Genomic DNA, 22,976 nt, shown 5'->3' on the forward strand with positions numbered 1-22,976 from the left:
AAAAGTTTGTCCATGGCAGCGATGGAATAGTAAAAAGAATGTTTGTTAGTTCCAACTGTGATAACTCAAAGCGACTAATGTTAATGTGTGTTTTAGTAACATGTTCTCATGTTACTGATGGAACATTGTTCTTAATCTCGCCACACTTTGTGGATTCTTGAAGGAAAAACTGGAGAATGAAGTGTGCTCCAATGTGAAAATAGTGTTACAAAGTCATGTTTCCCTTATGCAGCTTGTAACGATGGCACTTGGTCCTATGACCTGTATGGTCATTTCAGTTGGAATACTGTGGACGCTTTTGTCTAAAGTAAATTAATTTAGTAATCTCGCAAACAAAATTTTTCCTCAGAAAAACTTTGACGTAGTTGCTGTCATACAATCAACTGGATGTGAGTATACATTACTGAGTTACTCCTCTTTCCTTTATACGTTGTTTCCAAGGAGAAAGTCTTTTGTAATCGTTTAAACTACTTTTTCTGCAATAGTTCTCTTTCTTGAAGGTTTTTGGACTCTGGTTGCTTTGTCCCTCACTTTCAGTCTGATTCATATAAGCAAAAGTCACCTAACTGAAGAAATTAACTATTCTTGTAGAGTCCACATTTAACTGAAAAAAAAAAAGCTTTTTCAAAATGTATCTTTAGAATATTTGTTATTTCTTCAAATTACCAGAATGTCTGTCTACAAGGGTTCAGGCTGTGTTGAAGAATGAAGGTGATCATGCCAAATATTGTAAATCGCTCCACTTTTTTGCACCTATTTCCTAGTTTCCTGGTAAAACGTGATGAAAGTAATGTTTTTCTTTTACTTTTGCTATTTTTCTTAATTGCGTAGCCTCAAGTATTCTGCTGAAAGTGCAAATGTATTTCTTTTCAAAAACTCTGAAGCTAAATTACTGGGCTTCTCTTGGTTTTCAATTTGTTTGATGTAAGTAGCAAAGGTGTAGCTGGCATTGCTGGATGTAGATGGATGTTTTTTGTCTCATTTTGCAAAATTCAATCTCCTCTACTTTGATGTCTGAAAGTGCTTATTTTGTACCATAAAATATAAGTCAGCAGTGGTCTTTAACAAGCTAAAAATACACAGACTGGATCATTTTATGATGATTCATACACTCAAACAGATCATATACACTCACGCATGTGCCATGTGAGGAAACTCCAGCAAAAATAATATTGATATGATTATAAATGAAAATACCTTACCTGAAAAACATTTGTGACACTGAAGATAAGAAATTGAGTTGCTTCCCGGCCATCTTTGTAAAAATTGCACAGCCCCTCTTTTAAGTCAAAGACATAGCTGAAACACATCATGACGACAAGTGGTGACAACAGAAAATATTGTTCTCGGCTGCTCACCTATGAAACATAACAACAGGTGTTTGAAACTGGATTACACTTATGGATGTTATTATAGGTGATAAACCTTCCCAGTCACATAAAACAAAATCATACTGATACAGTTTACAATCTGCAGTCTGCAAAGACTAGTTTTAACATAGAACAAATTGGGATATACCCAGGCATAAAAATGCTAAATTGGCCCCATTTGGTCAATATTTAATGACCAAAACAAGGGCAAATAAAAAAATAAAAACTTCCTCCAAAGAAAAAAGTGGTCTATGTGAAGATTAAACAATTATGGGATGTATTATTTTACCTAAAATCTGGTGTGAAACAGTTCAGTTGACTTGAATGTGAGGCTAAAATGCTTTATCTGATTCAGAAATGTACATATTTTAAGATCACCTAAACAAAGATATATATATATATATTAAGTGGGCTGACGCGTCTCATTTTCACCCACAGCTTTGTAGCTATATATGGCGGAAGGTAAAATGTCAGATGACTTCATTAAGTTTCATTCCCCATTTTATCCCTCCTGAAGTGGACCATTAGGTCGGTGCACAAGGGTAACTGATCAGCTAATCTGCCTGTGATTTATGTGGCAGGGAATCTGAAGACTTAACTGAGCCTTAGAAGACATTGATTACTGACATGCTTAATAGGCCCAACCTACTGGTACACTGAGACAGGCTTATTGGAAATGTCAAATCAAGCGACTCATTTGCATTCATGATGTATGGTGTCTATTTCAGCATCTGCCCAGGCACAACAAACTGACATGTGAAGCCATAGAGAAAGAGCTGAGGATTTCGGCCTTGAATTTGAAACTGACCATCTGGCCTTCCAGGGTATTGGCAATAGTCTGAACTTTTTTTTCCTCCAGGATCCACATGTTTATATTGGATGTGCTTGGCTGACATGTGCTGAATAGTAAATGAGAGTATGTATATCTTGGGATGTAAGTGAAGCTCCTGAGGTTTGATTAAAGATCCAGCCTTGAAAGCACATGACATTGATAAAGTGCAGACAAAAGTATTTTCTGTACTTTTGAATATGCATGTCTGTTTCAGACATCAAAACACAGCTTAAGAAATGTTGCTCTCCAAAGATATCTAGAGTGTACACCTGCAAAGAAGCATGAAATACAAAGAAATGGATTTGAGGAGACAATATTATGACAAATAAGAGACCTGATAGGAAATTTCAGTGTCTGAATCATAAGATACACTTGATTTTTTGCAGGACATGCTTATGAATATGTTCTCAGGAATTACTGCAAAAAATGAATCACCCCCACAACAGCAAACTTATTTAGGATCCATATTTTAAGGCACTAATGGGCTGGATTAATATTTTGCTTATGATTTTATATTTTTGTGTTAAAAGTTTAGGACTACTTTCCGCAATCAATCTTTTATTTCTACTTCATCATTATCACTTTAGTCATGTATCTCTTGGGGATAAACATAAATATATCTTTTTAAATCTTAATTAATTGAGATCTAAATGTCAGTGGAAAAGATCTTGATGGAGGTTGCGAAAAGAAAAAGCAATGATTTTATTGCAGACTGTTTGAGCCCATTTTTCATGTTTTGTCTGGTCAACTTCATTTTGTATGCTGATATATATCCATTTATCAATTTTTCCATTTAGGGCCTGCAACACATTCTAAGAAAGAGAAATAATAATAATAAAAACTGGACAGAGCAATTGTAATGAGGCTTGTTTCGACATAATGAATGAATAATAGAAAGATACATTTAAAGTTGGTGCAGTCTGTTGGTTTCCTTAGCTAGGCAACTTTAGTTGGCTCTGTATGAACTGGACCAATTTGCAATTTAATGAGTTTGATGTGATTTTATCTGCATCTTTGAAGCGCCTTGAGATGAGATTTGCTGTTATTTCGCACCATATAATTAAAAATGAACTGAAATGTAATAAAAAAAGAATAACTAAACAAATGTGCTATATCAAACAGGTGATGCTAACAGGTGATTGTAATCATGATTTGGTACAACAAAAAGGAATCTGTGAAAAGCTAAGTCTGAAGACCAAAGATAGGCAGATAATCTCAAATTTTGCAACAAATATGTGAGGAAATCCTCAAATTTCTTAAAAACAATGTTCCTTAAAAGATCAGGGAAATGCCTATGTGACCAGATCGGCAAGGGATTACTTTGGGAAATAAAACAAAGAATCTGTGAATGGAAATGCATTCTCAAATGCCAAACGTTCCTGTGCCCATAAAAAAGCCCAATAACCTCTAGGCTTGGAGAAAACGAGGACATCACACAGTGGAAATATGCATTACAGTCAGTCAAACAGTATTCCAGATCATTTTTTTTCTTGCATAAATGGGTGCCTTGATCTCTGAACTATTCAAAATTTTTACTAGCAACAGAACTATAGTATGGGGATGTATCACTACCCTTGAGGAAAAGGTATTTTTTGCTTCTGTGATGGGAGCACTAATGCAGTAAATTACATTGAGATGCTAGGAAGGCATATGCTGCCCTCAAGAAGGCAGCTTTTTCAGGGCCATTCATGCATTTTTCAACAAGACAATGCAAAATCACGTTCTTCACTCAATACAGATGTATGGCAAAGCGAGAAGAGGGTACGGGTACTGGATTAGCCTGTCTGAAGTACAGACGTTGTACTTTTAATGGAAAAAATGGACCAACATTTGTCTTCCTAAAAATCCACCCAGCTAACATCAATTTCACCTTTTTGGTTTATCTACATTGTTATCTGCACCTAAGAAACAATATATCATTCTTTTACACATTCATGTTCTCATAAACCTTTGGACAAACTTAAAATTCAAGTCCTGCGATTCAATGAATTGGCTTAAATCATGCAATACGACTGGGAGTCAAAGCTGCTCAGGAGACGGTTTGGCAGTGAATTGTAAAAAGTGGGAAGAGGAATCTGCAAAAGTCTGCCACTCTTGATCTTTAACACAGTAAGTGAATGCATACATCTTCAGCATGCATGTAGAATACTTACAGCATAACATCAGCCTTGAAGCCATTCTCTTTACAATAAGGCAGCAAATGTTGTAGCCTGCAGGACCCTTTGCAGAATAATGACTAGAACCAAAACATGTTATCCACTGAATTCAACACATTCTTGCTCCCAACTCATCACATATTGATGCTTGTTCAGTTGGTGTCACATCTGAATGCACTTTTTTGAGATGCAGGGAATTAATCCGGAGTTTCCTCTTGCTGGGTGAAGACCTATATGTACAAGCGTGACACCTCAGATGGAAACTGAAACTGAAGTGTCCATTGCCACATTTTTGTTTTCTGATACTGTTTTGTTACGTTTAGGAAAAAACAAACTGAGAGGAAAAAGCTGACAAAAAATGTCAGTCTATCGCAGAAAGTTTCTCCATTTTCCAGGTTACCATCCAGCAGCAGTGATATAATCTGTACGGAAAAATCCTGTATGCTAAATAATTGTTCTAAATGAATACTTTGGGCTTTTAAAACTAACACCAAAGGCATCACTATGTCATGATTTGCCAGTGAGAATGGGTTGTTTGCTTCAAACTTAGCTATAATCGGCTTAATTCAAATTCATATTACTTAATTAATTTTGAAAATAAAGCAAATGCATAGTTTCTGTGAATGAATAATGTACCACAACCAAAATATCTGATCTCCCTCTTTAAGAAGTTGTTTTTTATGGATTGCAAAAACACAGGATTTTATTAACTCATTCTCCAAATATCTATCTATAAAAAACACATTTGTCCTATTTAATAGCTAAACCTCACCACACCTTTGTGGGTTCATTTTGATTTGGGGGCTCTACATGTATCTCTTGGCATCATATGTGGCAGACCAGAGCCCAGATATTGTCTCTTGTCAGCTTTCAAATGGTTCAAGAGGATACCTTGGATAAAGTAAAGAAACTGCATATAGGACTCACTTGAAGGACAATCTGCTTGCCTGATACCTGAGCCAAAATATTTTAGAGTGCTTCCTTATTGTACTTTACACCAAAAATGTGCATGAATTGTATCCCCTGCAAGTCCTTCCCAAGGATTTCTGTTGGCCTCTTCGCTTTACATTGAGGTAATGTGATGCAAACAAAACGTATCTTTCAAGGTCCAAGGAAAGTTTTATGAGAAGAAATTATCCATGGTCTAAAGTTGCAGGGGATTTCTTTATTGTTGAATTGGGATAGCCAATAGGGGAAGATGTCTCAGTTCGTCAATGATGAAAGCAACAATGAAAGTAAACAACTTAGTAGTAGTAGTTAGAGTCTTCTTTATTTGGTCTAATTTCATCCTAAGTCCGTCAGTTTTTTGGCTGTGGCTCAGGTGATGGCCCGCTGAAGGTTCAGTTCCCAGAATCTTTCCATCCTGAAGCTCTCCTGCTATTAGCATGTGTGTGACTGGGTGGGTGAGAAACTTTGCGAACGGATTTGTAAAAACATTAATGTTGAAGAAAACTAAATAAGTGCAGAATATTTATTATAGTCTTTTAATTAAATACCGTCACGCATATATAGTAATATAGTTTTCTTCATTGCTTTTCGCACTGGCAGTGGGCTGAAAGGGGGGTGACTGCCAATTAGAAGTTTGGTGGTTGTATTCCTGACTTCCCCATAAGTGTCCTGGGTGAATGTAACTTGTAGTGTAAAAGTGCTCTGAGTTGTCTGCCAGCCGAGAAAAGTATAGTAAGTATGGTCCATTTACCAGCAGCCATTTGAAGCAACCAGGCTTTGGCGTCTTCTCAGTGTTTTAACAAACTTAAAATGCTTGATACAACCCAGCTTTTGAAGCAACAGGATATAAGAACAACACCCATTGAAATTTCAGCAGTCAGTATGAAAGCAGAGCTACAAAGATTGCATACTTTTACTACAATCTCATCCCTGTGTTTAAACATTTTCAGACTCTGGCATGGAGCTGGTTTAATATCATGTACAATATGTCAAATCAACAATTCACATTCTCTTCTCAAAATGTTTTTACATTTTCTTTTTCCTGATATCTGAATTTTGAATTTCATTGCTTAATTGGATTTCAAATCCCCTAAACTTTCTGCTTGATTTCCTCTCTTGCAGCCTTGTTGGAGGTCATATTAGCCGGCAGAGATTGCTTGGTGGCTGGAGACTCGTGCTCGAGTGATGAGACTTGTAGTCCACGTCTACGTACATTGCGTCAGTGTGTGGCGGGCAATGGCAGCATGAAGCTTGGCCCTGGTGCCAGGAGCCAGTGTGCCAATGCGGTGTCAGCCCTCCTGTCCAGTCCTTTACATGGCTGCCAGTGTAAACGTGGAATGAAAAAGGAGAAGAACTGCCTGAGCATCTACTGGAGCCTTCATCAGTCTATTATACATGGTCTGCAATTTAAAAAATTTTTCAATTAGCCTTCAAAAAAATTAATGTTATTCACAGACAGTCACAGTTGGACAATGGTTCATTAAATAGATAGAATAACTGACAAATTTGTATGTATAATTTATCATTTAGTCCTCTGGTATTTACCAGTGACAAAATGAAAAAAGTGTAATCAGTATTTATGTTTGACACAAACTGTGGGTTCATTTAAGCCAGTATATCCATGTGTCTATTATTCCTTAAGGACTCACCCTTGTGGAGAGTTATCCCTACGAGACGGTGCAGAGGGATTATGACTATGTGCGCTTGGCCTCGATTACTGCTGGCAAGTTAACATACCTTTATTACTTTCCTGGAAACACACTAGACACCATGCATAACTATTCATCTGAACATAACTTAAGTGTCCAAAATGATCTGTGTTATGCACATTATTGGATGTAAACTCCATTTACATCCCAGACTCAGCTGATACAGCTGACAATGAAGTCATGTTTTCATTAACTGACTTGTAGTGATGAAACATTGTAAATCTTGCCTTATTTTTATAGTATCAGGTGTCAATGCTTTTTTTTTTCTTTTTAACACTGCAATCTAATCTATTGAAACAAACACAAATTCCTAATTGCATGTTGGAAATGATGAGATATTGTGGAAAAATTCAAACATAACTTTAAATCACAGTCAACTAAACAGGACAACCTCTATGGGGTAAAGACTGGTATAAATCAAGCTTTTGGTAAGTGTATAATGCTTGTCTTATCATAGTTAATAGAGGAAAACATTTTGAAAGAAACAATTAATACACAGTTTGGATCCAGAGTCATGTGCATGTGTAAGATAAACAATATATTGTAGTTATTCTGTATTTTCAATTAATTTGATTTTTTTTAAACTGTAAATTGCAACAGAAGATCCAGACGAAATAAAGGTGTAAGGTGATGTCATTCAAAACAAAACACGATCCTTTCCAAAGCCCCACTTAGTACTTTTAGTTCTTAAACTTAATACAGCTCCAGTGCCTATACCACAAAAAGGAAATATTGTTGACTAAATCTAAACAAACAGCAAATTAAGCTAACCTTAAACTCTGAATTAAAAAGAAATGGAAAACAAGAACGTGAAAAAGATTACTGTCTTGATCTGATCTCACACCAGTTTGTTGTTGTCAACTGATAGACACCAAAGGACACCTTGTATGTCTCTCCTAGGGTTTGATAAAACTGGTCTTGAAAGCCCCCACATCATCCAGTGAGCTAAAGTTAACATTTTTTTTCATAACACACTACAGACAACGTCTAAAGAAAAGACAAAAAAAATTATTGTATTAATAATGCGAATGTTGGATTTGGCTTGAAGAATATAAATAGACAAAACATCACATCGTATCTTAAAGAGAGATACACAAATATGTGGGTTGATGGCTTAATCACTTAACTTGGAGTAACTTGAATGTTAACTTAATTCAGTTGTGCAGATTTTATCATTAAATCAGTGAAAGCTTTCTTCTGATCTTATTCCACCTAAACTACACTATCAAACCTGTCTTAGATAAATAAGGTTTTTCAAAGGTCATAAAAATAAACTTTAAATAAGAATCAAAATTTTCATTAGTTAGATCAATTCTCTGGAATGTGACCATCTTTTAGTTTGGAACTGGTTTCATCCTTTGTCAAAAGGATGTCCTAAAAATATATGGCACATTTTTTTCTAAGTGACTGAGATGAAAAATTATCTCTCCCACTGAAGAATTCAATAAACTAATTAGTCAAAAGTTGCTGCCAAAATATAATCTATCTCACTGACCTGAGCACCTGATAATGTTAAAGAACTATAAACACACTGCAGTAAACTGAGTCATGCCTGAAAAAAGTAGCTAAAAGAAGTCAGCTGGCTGCTTGTTTCCTTGGCAACATATATACAAAAGGTTCATTCAGGATTTTCCAGACAAAGTACCAGGTTTCACTCTCACACCAAACAGGACCCCTTATTAATGCCGCTGCTTGTTTGGGTGTCTTGATCACTCAATGCCTCCGGTCAGAAGCAGATAATTAGATATGATATTTTTAATGTATTTTATGAATCATGATTCAATGAGGATCTGCCTTACTTAATCTACGTCCGTGTCTCCCACTGTCCCCTGTCTGAAAAGAAATATGTACTAATCATGAAGGTCCACCACTCAAACTGTTTGTTTCTCAACAAAAGTTGTGAAACTGTGAGACAGTTTTCCTTTTTTTCCACATCAGTTTTTCAGTGGTGTGCATTGATATTATACAGAGGACAACTTACTTAATTTTTGCAGGTAGAAGCATCCAAGAAATCTGGCCTCATTAGGAGGTTGGGGGTGTGGTGAAAGCAAGTCACAGGGCTTTAAATGGTGTGTCTGTGATATGGTATTATTATGGTTTAAGTTTTATTTTCAATTTGTGTTTTTAGTAAAATTTTTATATTTATGATAACATTTTTCTGAGACTCAGTTATGTATTTTAGTCACTGTTTCTTTGGTCTTCAGTCGATATTTGTCAAGGTTTAGGCAACAAACCTACTTAGTGAGATTTAGGAAAAAGATAGACGTTTGCTGTTGTTGGGATCAAACTACTCACGCTCTACAGGAAGGTTTACAGCAGGTGGTTGGCAAGGAGACAGAATGTCAAACATTGTATCCGGAGGGAGCAGTGTGTTTTGTTTTTTTTGTCTATTCAAAGGGAGATGAGATGAAAGATTAAGATTTCAACATATGGTCTATCTACGTTTCAACCCTCACCTATGGTCACGGCATTAATTTATGATTTCAAAAACACTGCTTAGTAAGTTATGAAACAATAGGCAGCCTAATTCACTACATATTCAGCACAACTACAATGGCCTAGAAAATCTATGACACTACGAATCTATGTGCAAACACATTTAAGCCTCATGGGCACCATTTACAGTTTTCATAGTGAATTTGTATTAAAGCCTTTTAGAATTATAAACAGATTATTGGAAAAAAAAACAACTAGTTGTGAATGTTTCTGTTTCTGCATAGTTTCACATATGTGACAGATGGAAATAGTTACCTTGAGAAGACAAGTGAAAGAATACACATGGTGACAGAATAGTGATGCACATTTTCCAAGAAAAGATGACTACAAAAGGGGGATTTGCAGACGGTACTCAGACGTCGCTGTACCACTCCAATACTGCCGGAGTGGTAAACAACTGTTGTTAAAGGTCAGATAGCATATTCTAGCATATGCCACTTGTATGAAAAAATAGATTAGATTTATCTCCTGATAGTCATTTAACATGATATCTCCTGCTAACATGTTGTTCATGATACAAGTATCCATAGTTTATTCACAGATTATTCCCTTTCCTTTTTGAAGCAGCTCTTTAATAACAAACTACCTGCCTGATGTGAGTTTAATGAACAATGGATTAATGAACAGAGTACATTCCACAGGTCATATGTTCTACCTCACATAAACACAAAACCTTTTTGATGTATTGCTATTTTCCACTGACATCTTGTCTTTGACCTTTCTTTCATCCACAGACTCTGATGTTGGCATGACAACTGTAAATCGCTGCTTGGATGCAGCCAAGGCTTGCAATGTGGACGACTTATGCCAGAGGCTTCGCACAGAATATGTTTCCGCCTGTATCAAACCTACTGCCAAGTCAGGCTTGTGCAACCGACCTAAATGCAATAAGGCCCTGCGCAGGTTCTTTGACCGTGTTCCTGCTGACTACACACATGAGCTGCTTTTCTGCCCATGTACGGACACAGCATGCGCAGAGCGTCGAAGGCAGACGATTGTACCCAGCTGCTCCTATGAAAGTGTGGAAAAACCTAATTGCATTACACAAATGAGGACCTGTAATGCTGACTATGTGTGCAGGTTAGAACAGAGTTAAATGGAAGCCTGTGTATAAACCGATAGTATTTTGCCATCTCATACAGTTAAAATAACATAACATTTTGTTTCAGCCTTATTATTCCTTGGATATAGAGTTCATAGATGTTAACCATGAAGGTTGTCATAAGGGGACATAAACTAACTTTGAGAAACAGACAATTAGATTCTGCCAATGATCGTGGAAAAAAAAAATAAATAAATAAAATATATATACATATGTATGTGTGTGTAACCTCTTGTGGTTGAGAGCAGCTGCATGTGAGAGATGAAATAGTATCCGTGACGATGATGGACTTCTTGTAAAAACCCACAACTTTGGATTGTTGTCCAAACAGCATTTAGTTCTGGTTTCTAATCCTAACCAAGTGATGTTACTGCCCAAAACCAAACATAAGGTGACATGTTGTTAAAAAAAAAAAACAAAGGTTCAGGAGTTGGAGATGACACATGTAGATGGCGACCCAGGCAGTTTTAATGATCCCACCCTGGTGGTGTTAGGATGATTATGAGTGACACTCATGCTAACTCTCACAAGACATGTGCGTGACAGGCAGATTCCTGCTCCCTTCTGGAGTTTCATATGATAAAAACTTCCATCCATCCATCCATTTTCTATACCCACTTAATCCGTTAGTCGGGTCGCGGGGGGGCTGGAGCCTATCCCAGCGGCCATTGGGCAGGAGGCGGGGTACACCTTGGACAGGTCGCCAGTCCATCACAGGGCCACACAGAGACAAACAACCACACACACGCTCACACATAAGGACAATTTTAGAGACACCAACTAACCTAGCATTCATGTTTTTGGACAGTGGGAGAACCCACGCATACACGGGGAGAACTTGCAAACTCCACACAGAAAGGCCCCAGCTTGAACCTGGAACCCTCTCACTGTGAGGCAACAGTGCTAACCACCACACCACCGTGCAGCCCTGATTTAAAAACTTGAGGCATATTTCTAGGTTATACTTGGGTGGATGGAGAAAATAGCACCACTGGTATTGATACTTTTGAAAACAAGTTTCTAATTAGATTATATGCGCCAATATCAGTCAGTATCTGATTGACTTTTTGACAGCTCTCCTAACCATACAAACACATTTGGCCCAGTGTTGTTCAGTATTAAGGTATTTTGAAACTAAATAAAGAGCCATTAAATCAACCAAATGACCTACTGTTTTACCCTAAAGCTTTCTGCCACCATTGGTTAGAACACCCCAGAGAGCCTGTTGGAATAACATATTAAATATTTAGCACAGATAAAGAGCCAGATGGATCTGAGTTATCGCTCATTGCTATCTCTGGTCATAGCCATTATTTTTCCACAGCCCCATTACACTCAGAGGGCTTTACTAATGATCTCAGGTTTGGGGGATGAAATATATTACTCTTTCTATCACTTTCACATAATAGTCCAGTGCTTTTGGTCTTCACCATGGAAAACTATATTTCATCATGTCATGTTGATTAGAATTAGAACAAGAAGAATTTTTGGGAAAAATGCAGTCAAACCTTTCACATGAAACAATAAGAGGTCCTATTATGTCTTTGCTTACTATTTCCCATTTCATGCCATGCAGGTCTCGTCTGGCACAGTTTCAGTATGACTGTGAACCCTTGGAAACATCTGCCAACAGCTGTAAGCAAGGCAACTATGAAGCCTGCCTCTTCGCCTACACAGGGCTTATAGGTAAGTACACATCCAAAATGTAAAAGAGAAAGACAAACATACATTAGACAGAAACATTTAAATGAAATGAACACGTGGAGGAGGTAAGAGACTGTATGTGAATTAAGGTATATGATGTGTGATAGATGGAGAGAAGGAAAGAAAACAAACTGGCAGGAATGAGTGAAAGCTCGCTGGAAGGTATATGTGTGTATATTAAACAGGTTGAGAGTGTGTGGGAGAATTAGATTAAACTTCATATTGTAAACCAAAAGACAAAGATCAGGTTGGTGTGAGTGTGACACACGAGAGCATAACAATCTCTCATTACAGAAATACAGAGGGTCTTTATATTACGTGAGGTTTAATCCATTTTATAATAGTTCATAACAGAAACATATCCACTTCATTTCCACACACTGGAAGGAGGCACTAACCTAATGCATTTCAAGAACCTCAAATGGTGCCCTTCAGCGCAAACACACGCTTGGCATTTTCATTCCCGTCTTGTATTTATTAAAGCACTTGAAATCTCACCATTACTATGTTGGAAAAACTTCTGTGACCTAAAAAAGTGAAAATTAGAGTATTTCTCTCGGTCTCTCTCCTGACTCAGTCCTGCAATAACACAATATTATCATCCCTTCACGACATGTCACTGTGTAGGAAATACAGTGTCCATTAAGGTTTCAGATAATAAAATACTGACTACAGTGTAACAACTCAAAGGATAATGAATGTTTAATACTGATCGAAGCCTTATGCTATCTGTTTTGCAGGAAGTACGATAACTCCCAACTACGTTGACAACTCCACATCCAGTGTGTCCCCATGGTGCTCCTGCTCAGCCAGTGGAAGCCAAAGAGCAGACTGTGATCATTTTCTGGAATTTTTCACCAACAACATCTGTCTCAGTGAGTGTCATTATACCCATTTTTCATGGTATATGAGAACCTCTTTAGTAACATTCTAGCATTTTTGTTTAACTGGGTTTGTGGAGTTTGAGGTAAAAAGCTATTGTGTCTTCCCTGAGATAATATTTTTTTATTGATTTATTTCCAGGCTGTCAATCCATCAGTCTATCTATAGAAGTGTTCCAGAGACCCGATACTGTTATCTTTTTTCTTCCGTTACGACAGCGTTCAAACTTTTCTTCCACCCGGGCCTTTATGCCCACTTCTGAGACACTGAACATAATACTCTAAGTATATACTTATTTTATTCACAAAACAACTAAGTAACTAAAAGGGTTTTGTGCAAAGCAACATTCTTTAAAGATAAAGCTCAACTTCTCCCCCTCCAAAAGACCAGCCATATAGCATTTGTCAGTTTTGTGCACTGAAAAGATCTCCTGCCAATTGTTGATACAAATGGCTAATTCCTCTAAAAGAGAAACATATCAGTTCTTTCTTTTTAGGGGTATGCATTTCAAGTAAAGATACTATTCAAACTGACTTGGAATGTAATGAAAGAGTTTCACTCTTTACCACAAAAGCACACTGTTTTCCACTGGACCTAATTTTTGTTTCACACAGAACTGATGACTCTGGCCTTTGCTTGCTTTTTATTGATACACCATTAGCATGTAAGCTCACAGCGCCACAGACCTTGTACCGAAGCCTGGCAGTAGTGAAGCATTTTTCTTGTATTTTCATGACCGTTGGTAAACAGCTTAGTACATTACAGTTACCTTAAGGTGTAGTCATGAGTTATAACTAGCTGCCGGTTAAAACAAGTTAGTCCCATATCAAGATGCTACTCACATAAAAGGCTTTCTTATAATTGCATGACTAATTTTCAAATAGTCATTTTCATATAATTACACATTTAAAACACATTAAAAAATAGTTGTATATATTTTATTGCATTCCTGCTAATTGATCCGATCAAACCCTACACACTAATCAACACCAACTTTAAAGTATCTTTACAAGGATGCTAGACCAAGAGCAGCTAAACCATTAAAAATAGAATGAATTTAATTCCAAGGAAACCAATGTTACAGTTTTTCAACATTTCTTTGTCTCATATAACTCATTTTCACACATGCACTGAAAACGTGTATGTGTGAAGAAAGCAGTAAGTGTAAGAATTAGGTGCGAGCGTAGAAGCGTACTGATGGCAGGATTGCTGCTTTGCTCTCCTTTCTGCTTTGCTGTTTATTGCTTTCCTCTCTTTCCTCTCAATTGCCCAAATACAAGTGAATACAAAAACATTATATTGCACTGGTTCATGGCTTTATTTGCCTTTCTCAATATGCTCTCTATAAACATTGCATTTTAAGATAGCTTTGTGTTTGACATAAAGGTGCAAAAAGTTGACATTTTCTTGGGCAAAGTCTGGAAAAAAGAATGAATATAGAAAATTCTCTATTTAGTACCAGTCCAATGTCTGGATAAGAATTTTTTTGCAATTGTTGCTGACCTGGTAAAACTTAAATTAAACAAAAATGGGAGAGACCTTGAGCTGTTCATAGTATTTATGAAGTATATGCTGTGACTTTACTTCTCCTGTCGGAAAAAGTAAGCACATGGACAGTTTGAGACTACTAAACAGGTGTGTAAAGAAAGATCCGACAACCACAGAGTTGAAACAAAAGTTTCACAAAGAAAGTGATGACTTGTCCTGATATCTCTGGTTTCATATCCTTTCACTCCCCTGTTGGCACAGCAGAGTGACTTCATTCAAATGACATATTAATAGTATTCATTAATCAGATTAATTTGCATTGATAAACTGTAACGAGGAACATTCAAAGAAATTTAATCTGAAAACCGAAGTGAAAACAGTGATAGGACAGAGCTGTCTGGATATTTCACTGCATGCTCCAACAGAACCAGAGAATGATGTATTTGAATCAAACCTTATGTGCCTTTGGTAGCATCAACAATTCATCTTTTTTATTGTAAGTACCCTGGTCACATGGATTAATTGGTAATTCCACCTGGAAGTTCAGATATTTATTACTTAGTGAGGTACTGATTAAGTAAGCAGCTCTGTGACTGTGAGGTAATTGTTTTTTTAAACATATCATGTACATGCATTTATTTATTTAGCTTATGTATCTATTTTATATCTATTTGATTAAAGAACTGATTGCCAATCAAACTGCACCAATCATTGTGCTGTATGGCAATGACACTTGTAGCAGATCTTTTGGCACCTTCGGTTGAAAGTTGTTCTGGCGCTTTGTCCTTCTTGGGAGGACGCTGCAATTGGAGTGCTTTGTCTGCAACGATGTTTAGGTGGGTGGTTCATGTCAAAAAAGCATTTACATGAATGCATGGGCCCAACGTTTTTGATGCACTAGAATATTGTACTGTAATAAGATGGTCCATTTAATTACTTAAACTCTTAACGGGTCAATTTTGCCTGATTTATGTAACAGACTTGTAATGTAATAGCCTGTAAGACATATTTTTATGTCTTGTATTTATTTTTTTCACATTAACCTACAGTGGCCTGATGTATCAAGATTTTTGTTTTGAAGATGAGGTTTGAAAAAGTGTGGCTTGTTTAGATTTCTTTTTTGAATAAAAAAAGGTGTCTGGTCTTGTACAGAGATTGCAGCAATATGGGTTTTATTACAAATGTTGCGATGCAAGTGAGTGTTTTCAAGTCAACCAGCTCTAAAAGTGCTCCATTTGTTCAGTTTAAACTGTGGGAGTCTCAGATGGCTCATGCATTTTAGTGCCATGAAAGAAAAAAAGAGAAATCATGATGACTAAGAGTGTCCTCTAATCAAGGTCATCCTATACGGGTGCTGCTATGATTTAGCTGTGCAACGTCCGTTTGAAAGATGAACCATTTCCATGTCACTAAAGCAAAACGACTATCTTCCTTATTTCATCATCGTCAGCTGATGCGGCCATTATTCTTTCAAGGACATTTGACCTGCAAATCCTAAATTAAAAGGCCAAGAGCTTACAATACTGTTGAGACTCAAAATAACTACTCTTACTGGTACTGCTACGAGCGTTATGAAAAAACCCATTTTTTAATTGATAAACTGCCATTGCAACCATGAAACCAAACATTATGTTGGTCAACCATAAAACAAATAAAACCATAAATAATTTAGCATTTGAAAGATTTTTATTTTTCTTCACAATTTTTACAGTTCTAAATAGTTTAAAGAGGAACCTGTTAGACTAACCAAATATCTCACTTTTGCAATAACTCAAGGTATGGTGCATCTTATACAGAGATTGTGGCAAAACAGTGCTGATATTTATTCCTTTGTATTAGATTAGAGTATCAATCCAAAGCCCCTCATAATCCAAAACAAGTTAGAAATGCAAGATAAGGCAAGGGTTGCAGTACAGATGACCGTGCCACGGATTTAAGAAAAAGGAGCGAAAGTTAAGCTGTGAAAATTCTAAATATAACAAAGCTGGCATTGATGATTAATGTAAGAATAGAGCAAGTTTTTAATCAATTCCTAAGTCACTTTTATTCTATGCACCCAACATGACAGTAAATAGGTCAGTGTTTTTTCATTGGAAATATGCTTGCACTTTAATGCCTTTAAGGTGCTATACATAGCAGTCAGATCCAGTGGATGTCAAAGTGGAGCACCAAAGTATAAGACTTTAACAAATGGAAACAAAACTGAAGCTATAGTCAACTTTAAGCACTTAGGCAGCTTGTAGAGTGCTTTTCTGAGGAAAGCTATATCAGGGTTCACTCTAATCGTATCTATTGGGTTTTTTATCTGACAAACTTGCATGCAATAACCCACATCAGAGTGGGTGCCAAAATATGGGAGAGGCACAAACACAAATGCAATGTGACTTTATTCTTTGGTAAAACACAATTACTCCACTATACTTTTACATGAATAGTTTCACATTGCTATTGTTAATGTTCAAAGTGTTCAAAAATATATTGAAACTCCAACTGGTACAGTAAGAATTAAGGCCATTAAGATATATTAAGATTAACTTTCTTTTTTTACTGATGTTTATTCCATGTTTAAATCATATATTTCCACTGTTTCTTTTACTACACCAAAAACACATGAAAAGCTAACCAAAACTGAGGTACATATGGACTCCTACAATGATGAGACTAGATTTAGCACTTACACTTATCAATAGAAGACTATACCGAAAAAATCAATTAGCACTTGATGTAAGGTACATTGGATCCTGTATGATTGGTGTAAAAGTCTCAAGAGGATGAGGTGAGTGATTTTGTAGCATTACAAATAGCAGCAGTATTCCAAGTAATTCTAGTTAAAACAGTAACATGAATTAAAGGTGAAAAGATAAGATATTTAGGGTGATACATCTGCTTTATTTCACTGCTGTCTTTTAATTTGCTTGTACCTCTGTTCTGCTGCCACAACCCCTCTTCAACATGCTAATTTTCTCCTTAACACCTTTCCTCTCAGGCCTCTTGTGACCCCTTCTCTCAAGTGTAAATAATTAATGTCCTGTTTGTTGACCTCAGTGAGTCTATAATGATCTAGCTATCACAGAACCTGTACACACAGCGATTATCTTTGCTTGGTGTATGAGGCGAGGTGAATCTTTGGCCAGTCTTTTCTTGGGACTCGTGACTAGAAAAGATACAGAGAGAGGCCTCAGAGTTGTTTGGCCAGTACAAATGGTCTCAGAGTTAATGAGGTCAATGTGGAGAGGCAGGTGCAGTCAAGATACTTGGCGAGAATACTGAGTATTCACTTTTTTTCCACTCTTCTCCTCTGGTGACCCAATCCAAACTGGCTCTGGCTAGCGAAACCTCTGATACGAAAATCTACAATTCAGAACTGTAGGCATCTGTTATGACTGTATAAAACATAAGCATAACTAAACGAAAACATATTACATGCTTTTTTTTATATACAGTACATTATGTTAATAAAGTTTCTTATTGCATTTTTCATATCTGATGTTTCAGAGAATGCTCTTGAGATGTTTGGAAGTGAATCGGACCCACAACCGAGTCTCAGGCAGTCCATCACTCCCAGCCAGGACAGGAGAGAACACAAGAGCAGCACTTCTGCTCCAGAAACCATAGAAACTATGAAGAACAGTCTGGATTCAGTAATACCAACACAGGTGTGCAGTCTCACACAGCATTAAGGAGTACACCATTTCTGACACCTCTCAAATAATTTTGGCATGCATTTATTACTTAGTGACACAACAGTGAAAATTGTTCGGGTCTATGCTATTATTTTACACAATAGATTCTCTTTTGGGTTGATCTAGGATGGATTAAATGAACAGATATGCTATGAAAATCATCATTACACAACATCAGTCAGATCATTTAAAAGTCCTGAGAGACGAGGAGTTTCAGAATGTTCTAACAAAACGCTGGTGTTAACTCCTACAAATTATAGCTGCACTTTAATCTTTGTTCGTATACCTTATGCTGCACACTTAGACATCGACCCCCTCATACTGTCAGAGAAAGAAAAAGGAAAGTCTGCCATCATTGCTGCATGATGATTAATGGTCCCTCGGTTAACTGTAATTTATAGCATAAATTACATAAGAATTCAGTGGAACAGTTAAGTTGGTCTACTGTGTGGCACATTTACTGATGGTACATCTTTCAAGATGTGCAAAACAGGACGGAATATCTCTTCAAGGTCCAATGCGGCATGGCTATGTTTCCTGCGGCTATAACTATGTTTCCTGGGACGACATGACAATAACTTTTGACTTTGGTCACCTAAACTGACACAGTGACTGTTTCTAAGGGCAAACATATTGTGTCGTAAGGGTCATCTAAGTATTTACTGCACAGGCATTTTTAGTAGCCTTAGCCTCCACCTTGGCCTTGCCACTGTCCATCAATTTAAGATAAAGGAGACAAAAGATAATTCAGCAATGCACGGTATGAACAAATCATATTTTATTAAGAAAATGAATGATAGAAAATAGAGTGCACAAATTAAACATGAAACATATTCTCTAAAAGTTTTTACTGGCTGAAATTTAAACACACTCTTACCTTTTTCCTACATTCTTGATCCACTAATAAATTACATAAGGTAATGCTTACATTAGCTTACAAGATTATCTAAAATGTATTTGTTTCTTGAGACAAAAAAGAAAATGTTTCAGCACATATTTAACAAGTGAACAGGGATGGATTAACAATTAACTAAGAGGCTCACAGGAAATTATAACTGCTAAATGTAAATGCACTGTTTCTGGCCTTCAGACTTCAGATAAATCACAAAACAGAAAATCAATAACCTTCTATTACATGAGCATTGATGTCCATGTGAAACTCAAAGGATTCTTTTGAATATACTACCTCATTAGCAGAAGTATTCAAGAGAGGGAAAAAATGAGCTGCTATGAGCTGATCTTTCTGTCTCTCTGTCACAGGCCCTTGGAAATGAACAACTGGTGGGCCAAGCCACCCTTCCCTCCAACAGTCTCCCAAATGCTGCTGCTCATAGCAGCCTAATGCTTGAAGCTGCCTTCAACATTTTGTTGCTTCTCCTTCATCTCCTCAACAACGGACACTAAACACTACAGAGAACCATGCTGAGGGACCTCTATGCAGGGGAGCCAGTGCAGTTCAGAGGAAAATGGACCATGTAGCATCATTCCTCCATCTAAATATGTACATAATTCTGTCTTTCTATTTTTATGTCAAAACAGTATAGTTCCACATGCCAATGTTCTTACTCACAGTATAGGAACCTTCTGCATACAGATGCCAGTCTGTACATTTGTACATTGCTGAAATGAAGTCAAAGTACTGCACTTATGGACTAACCCCGTATTGGCTACTCAGCTGGATTTTTATTCAAAGTTACAATAAAAACATAGCACAGATATGTCTGATCACAATCACATGAAGATTTGTTTTAGAAACAGCAGTTATATTTGAAATACTGTACAGGAAATGATTGGAGTAAGCCAGTGAACCTTGTCTGCTCGTTTCATTGGTGCATTAAGTGTTAAGAAAGATGCTGGGGATGAAGGAGCAGTAATAACACTGTCCTCAAGTGGCTGAAAGAGAACCAATGTTTCTAACCAGTACAGAAACAACAAAGAGACCCACATTTTGTTCAGGCATCTGAATGAAAGCACTGAGTCCATGTCCAGATGTACTATACGGAAGAGATATCTCAAACTGGAGAACATAAAAAACTCTGACAGAATTATCATCCTCTCCATCAAGACTGCTGACCTTTCTAAAATTCTCTCACATATTACATTTGTTATCGCTAAAGCTGCTGAAGCTGTTTATAGAATATATGAGTTTTGGTCTTTATCAGCAAAGACATGTTCCTTAACTTGAAAGGAAATAGCCAGGGGAGCAATAACTCTACCTGTAGCTGCTGTGCTATGTGTTTGTGAGTGTAATACCCTTTTTCCACTCATTGTGTCAGTGGACATTGTCATATGGAGATGTGGGTTTTTGTGCCAGAGAATGAATTTAAAGTTTTGACGTATCGACTGCCACCAACACCAGTATGGAGCTGGTTATAAGTTTGACAGTAATGAATGATTTAGTATTTTCTGTTCTGCTAACATGCAGTGAATTCTGAACAGGCTCAGAGATGCATCTGATAGAAGTTATCAGCTCATTATGTATATATAATTGTATCATTCAACATTTTTTTAATTAAATGACATAAGCTTTGTTTGGTGTGATTGGTTTTTGCAGGACACATTAGCAACACAAAACTATATTCCATCTAAACTAACTGAACCAACTTCCAGTAACGCTCCGAAGAGCATTATTTTAAATTAGGAAGCAGGATTTACTGTATAATCCAGGCATTCTTGACCTTGTCTGATCCATCTCTAAGAAGCTTATGAGCTGTTACACTTCTGAGCCACTGTGCGTACTTGGGCCACAAAGTTCAGAAAGTTTAGAGCCAAATGAAACAAACTCTATTGGTTAATGTGCCTTGGAAAAACGGCTTCAAAACCACTATTTTATGTGTGTAAAAAGGTGAATATGAACAGTCCAAAGCTTTTACAGAATTGCAAAATTACAAATGAAACATGAACAAATATTTAAAGTCCACCTGCTGGGCTCAGACTAAATTCGCACCTCCCTCCCAGTCTGCATGGACTCAAAGTGGTTGCTGATGTGTGTGTGTATTCAAATGCATCAAGGTAGACTGCTGCAGACGTGACTATCATTGTGTTTTGTGTCTTTGCCTAAAAAACAGGAAGTCATGTGATTGGTTTATTGGTTATTTAGTAGTCTGAATCCCCCACTTTGCTGACATGCTAGAGACGGGCATTATCAGCTCCACTTCAGCCAGTGTTTTGCAGATGGGCAAGATTTCGACGAGTTGACAAGCCTCTCGAAATGCAAGATTTCCCAATTAAATCCTGCAGCAATTTCAATCTTGAGGTCAAAGTTCTACAAGATATTGAAAGTACCCACATACTGAGTACTAGGGTCGAGGTCAGCAATTTTTCCAAATCAACGTAAACAACAGCCAATAAACAGTGCACAATTACCCCATACTGCATAAAGGATCTACCATTCTATTACCATTCGATTTGGTTGCCATTATACTCTACAGAAATCAGCCACAAAGCCAATGATCTTACTGCAACATTGATCCCTAAACCTCCATGATACCACTGTTTATTTGCCTTTAGTTTTCATAGAAAAGTAATTAATAGGAGCCTGCACTGTTAAACTGTAGGTGTGACTCAGAATGATATATAGTTTTATGAATAACATTTATCAATTAATTTTTGAGGATATATATTAATTGGGTAAATTACATCAGTCATGTCTCCAAGTAAGTTCCCATAAAGAGTGAGAAAAGAGTTTAAATTAAGTTTACAAACCCATCCTTTCAAATGATGTTAACAATGCAAAAAATTGTTTACATCATAAATATGATACACAAAGGGCACTGATAGCAAAACTCAAACAACAGTGTCTTCCAAAATTTTACTTCATAAGGAGAAGCTATTTTCAGTAAATTACAAGTGTAGATGACAGATTGCTGTGATGAATCTGAATGCTCTGAATATAATCTGCTCGGTTGATTTATACTACACTCATTACTCCATGAGGGATGCTTTTTCATTTTTACCCCTGCAACTTTGTGGGGTGGGGGGAGCATATTTTAGAGGAATATCTTATCTCTGATAACACATAATGCTATTTGTCAAATTTAAGGATCACACCGTGCAAATCAGTCACTCGAAATATGACCACAGAGTGTATGAAAACTACACGTGAACTACTGCTTTGTGGGTGCCTCTACCAACCAGTTAAGTTGCAGATTCTTTCCAGACTCATATGTTAACTGTGTGTTATAAAGACTGTGAAGGAATTAAATAACAACTGGAGCTTGTCCCAGCTGGCATCGAGCGAGAGGTGGGTACATCCCAGACAGATCGAGACAAATGACCATGCATGATCTCATTCACACCAAGGACTAATACAGAATCATCAATTAACCAAACATGCATGTTTCAGGACTGTGGGAGGAAGTGAGATTAACCGGAAAGAGCCCACACATACACAGAAAGGCCCCAGCTGGGTTTGAACCAGGGACCCTCTTGCTGTGATGCAACCACCACACCACTAAAGCTGATTTGGATTTGGTGGGTTAATTATCACTATTATCAAATACAGTGCTCACATAATTTTCATTCTAAGTTATTAAAGCAGCTACACATATCTATGTTAATTTAAAAGAAATACAGTTTCAATGTTTACATTTTTTTTTAACCCTAT

At 36.9% G+C, this 22,976-nt stretch overlaps 1 protein-coding gene across 1 annotated transcript in view; it reads left to right on the forward strand.

Annotated features, from left to right (window-relative positions):
- gfra4b (GDNF family receptor alpha 4b) overlaps window positions 1-20,891 on the forward strand; it is a 54,011-nt gene extending 33,120 nt beyond the window's left edge. The window contains exons 2-8 of the mRNA XM_072395367.1: window positions 6,429-6,704; window positions 6,949-7,029; window positions 10,246-10,591; window positions 12,190-12,299; window positions 13,058-13,192; window positions 18,183-18,343; window positions 19,631-20,891. Of these exons, the coding sequence (XP_072251468.1) occupies window positions 6,429-6,704; window positions 6,949-7,029; window positions 10,246-10,591; window positions 12,190-12,299; window positions 13,058-13,192; window positions 18,183-18,343; window positions 19,631-19,774 (1,253 nt within the window). The 3' untranslated portion in view covers window positions 19,775-20,891. The remainder of the gene's footprint in view (window positions 1-6,428; window positions 6,705-6,948; window positions 7,030-10,245; window positions 10,592-12,189; window positions 12,300-13,057; window positions 13,193-18,182; window positions 18,344-19,630) is intronic.
- Window positions 20,892-22,976: the final 2,085 nt, after the last annotated feature.

The sequence above is a fragment of the Leuresthes tenuis genome, unplaced genomic scaffold, assembly GCF_036924035.1.
Source record: "Leuresthes tenuis unplaced genomic scaffold, fLeuTen1.0.hap1 SCAF_11, whole genome shotgun sequence".
Taxonomy (NCBI): domain Eukaryota; kingdom Metazoa; phylum Chordata; class Actinopteri; order Atheriniformes; family Atherinopsidae; genus Leuresthes; species Leuresthes tenuis.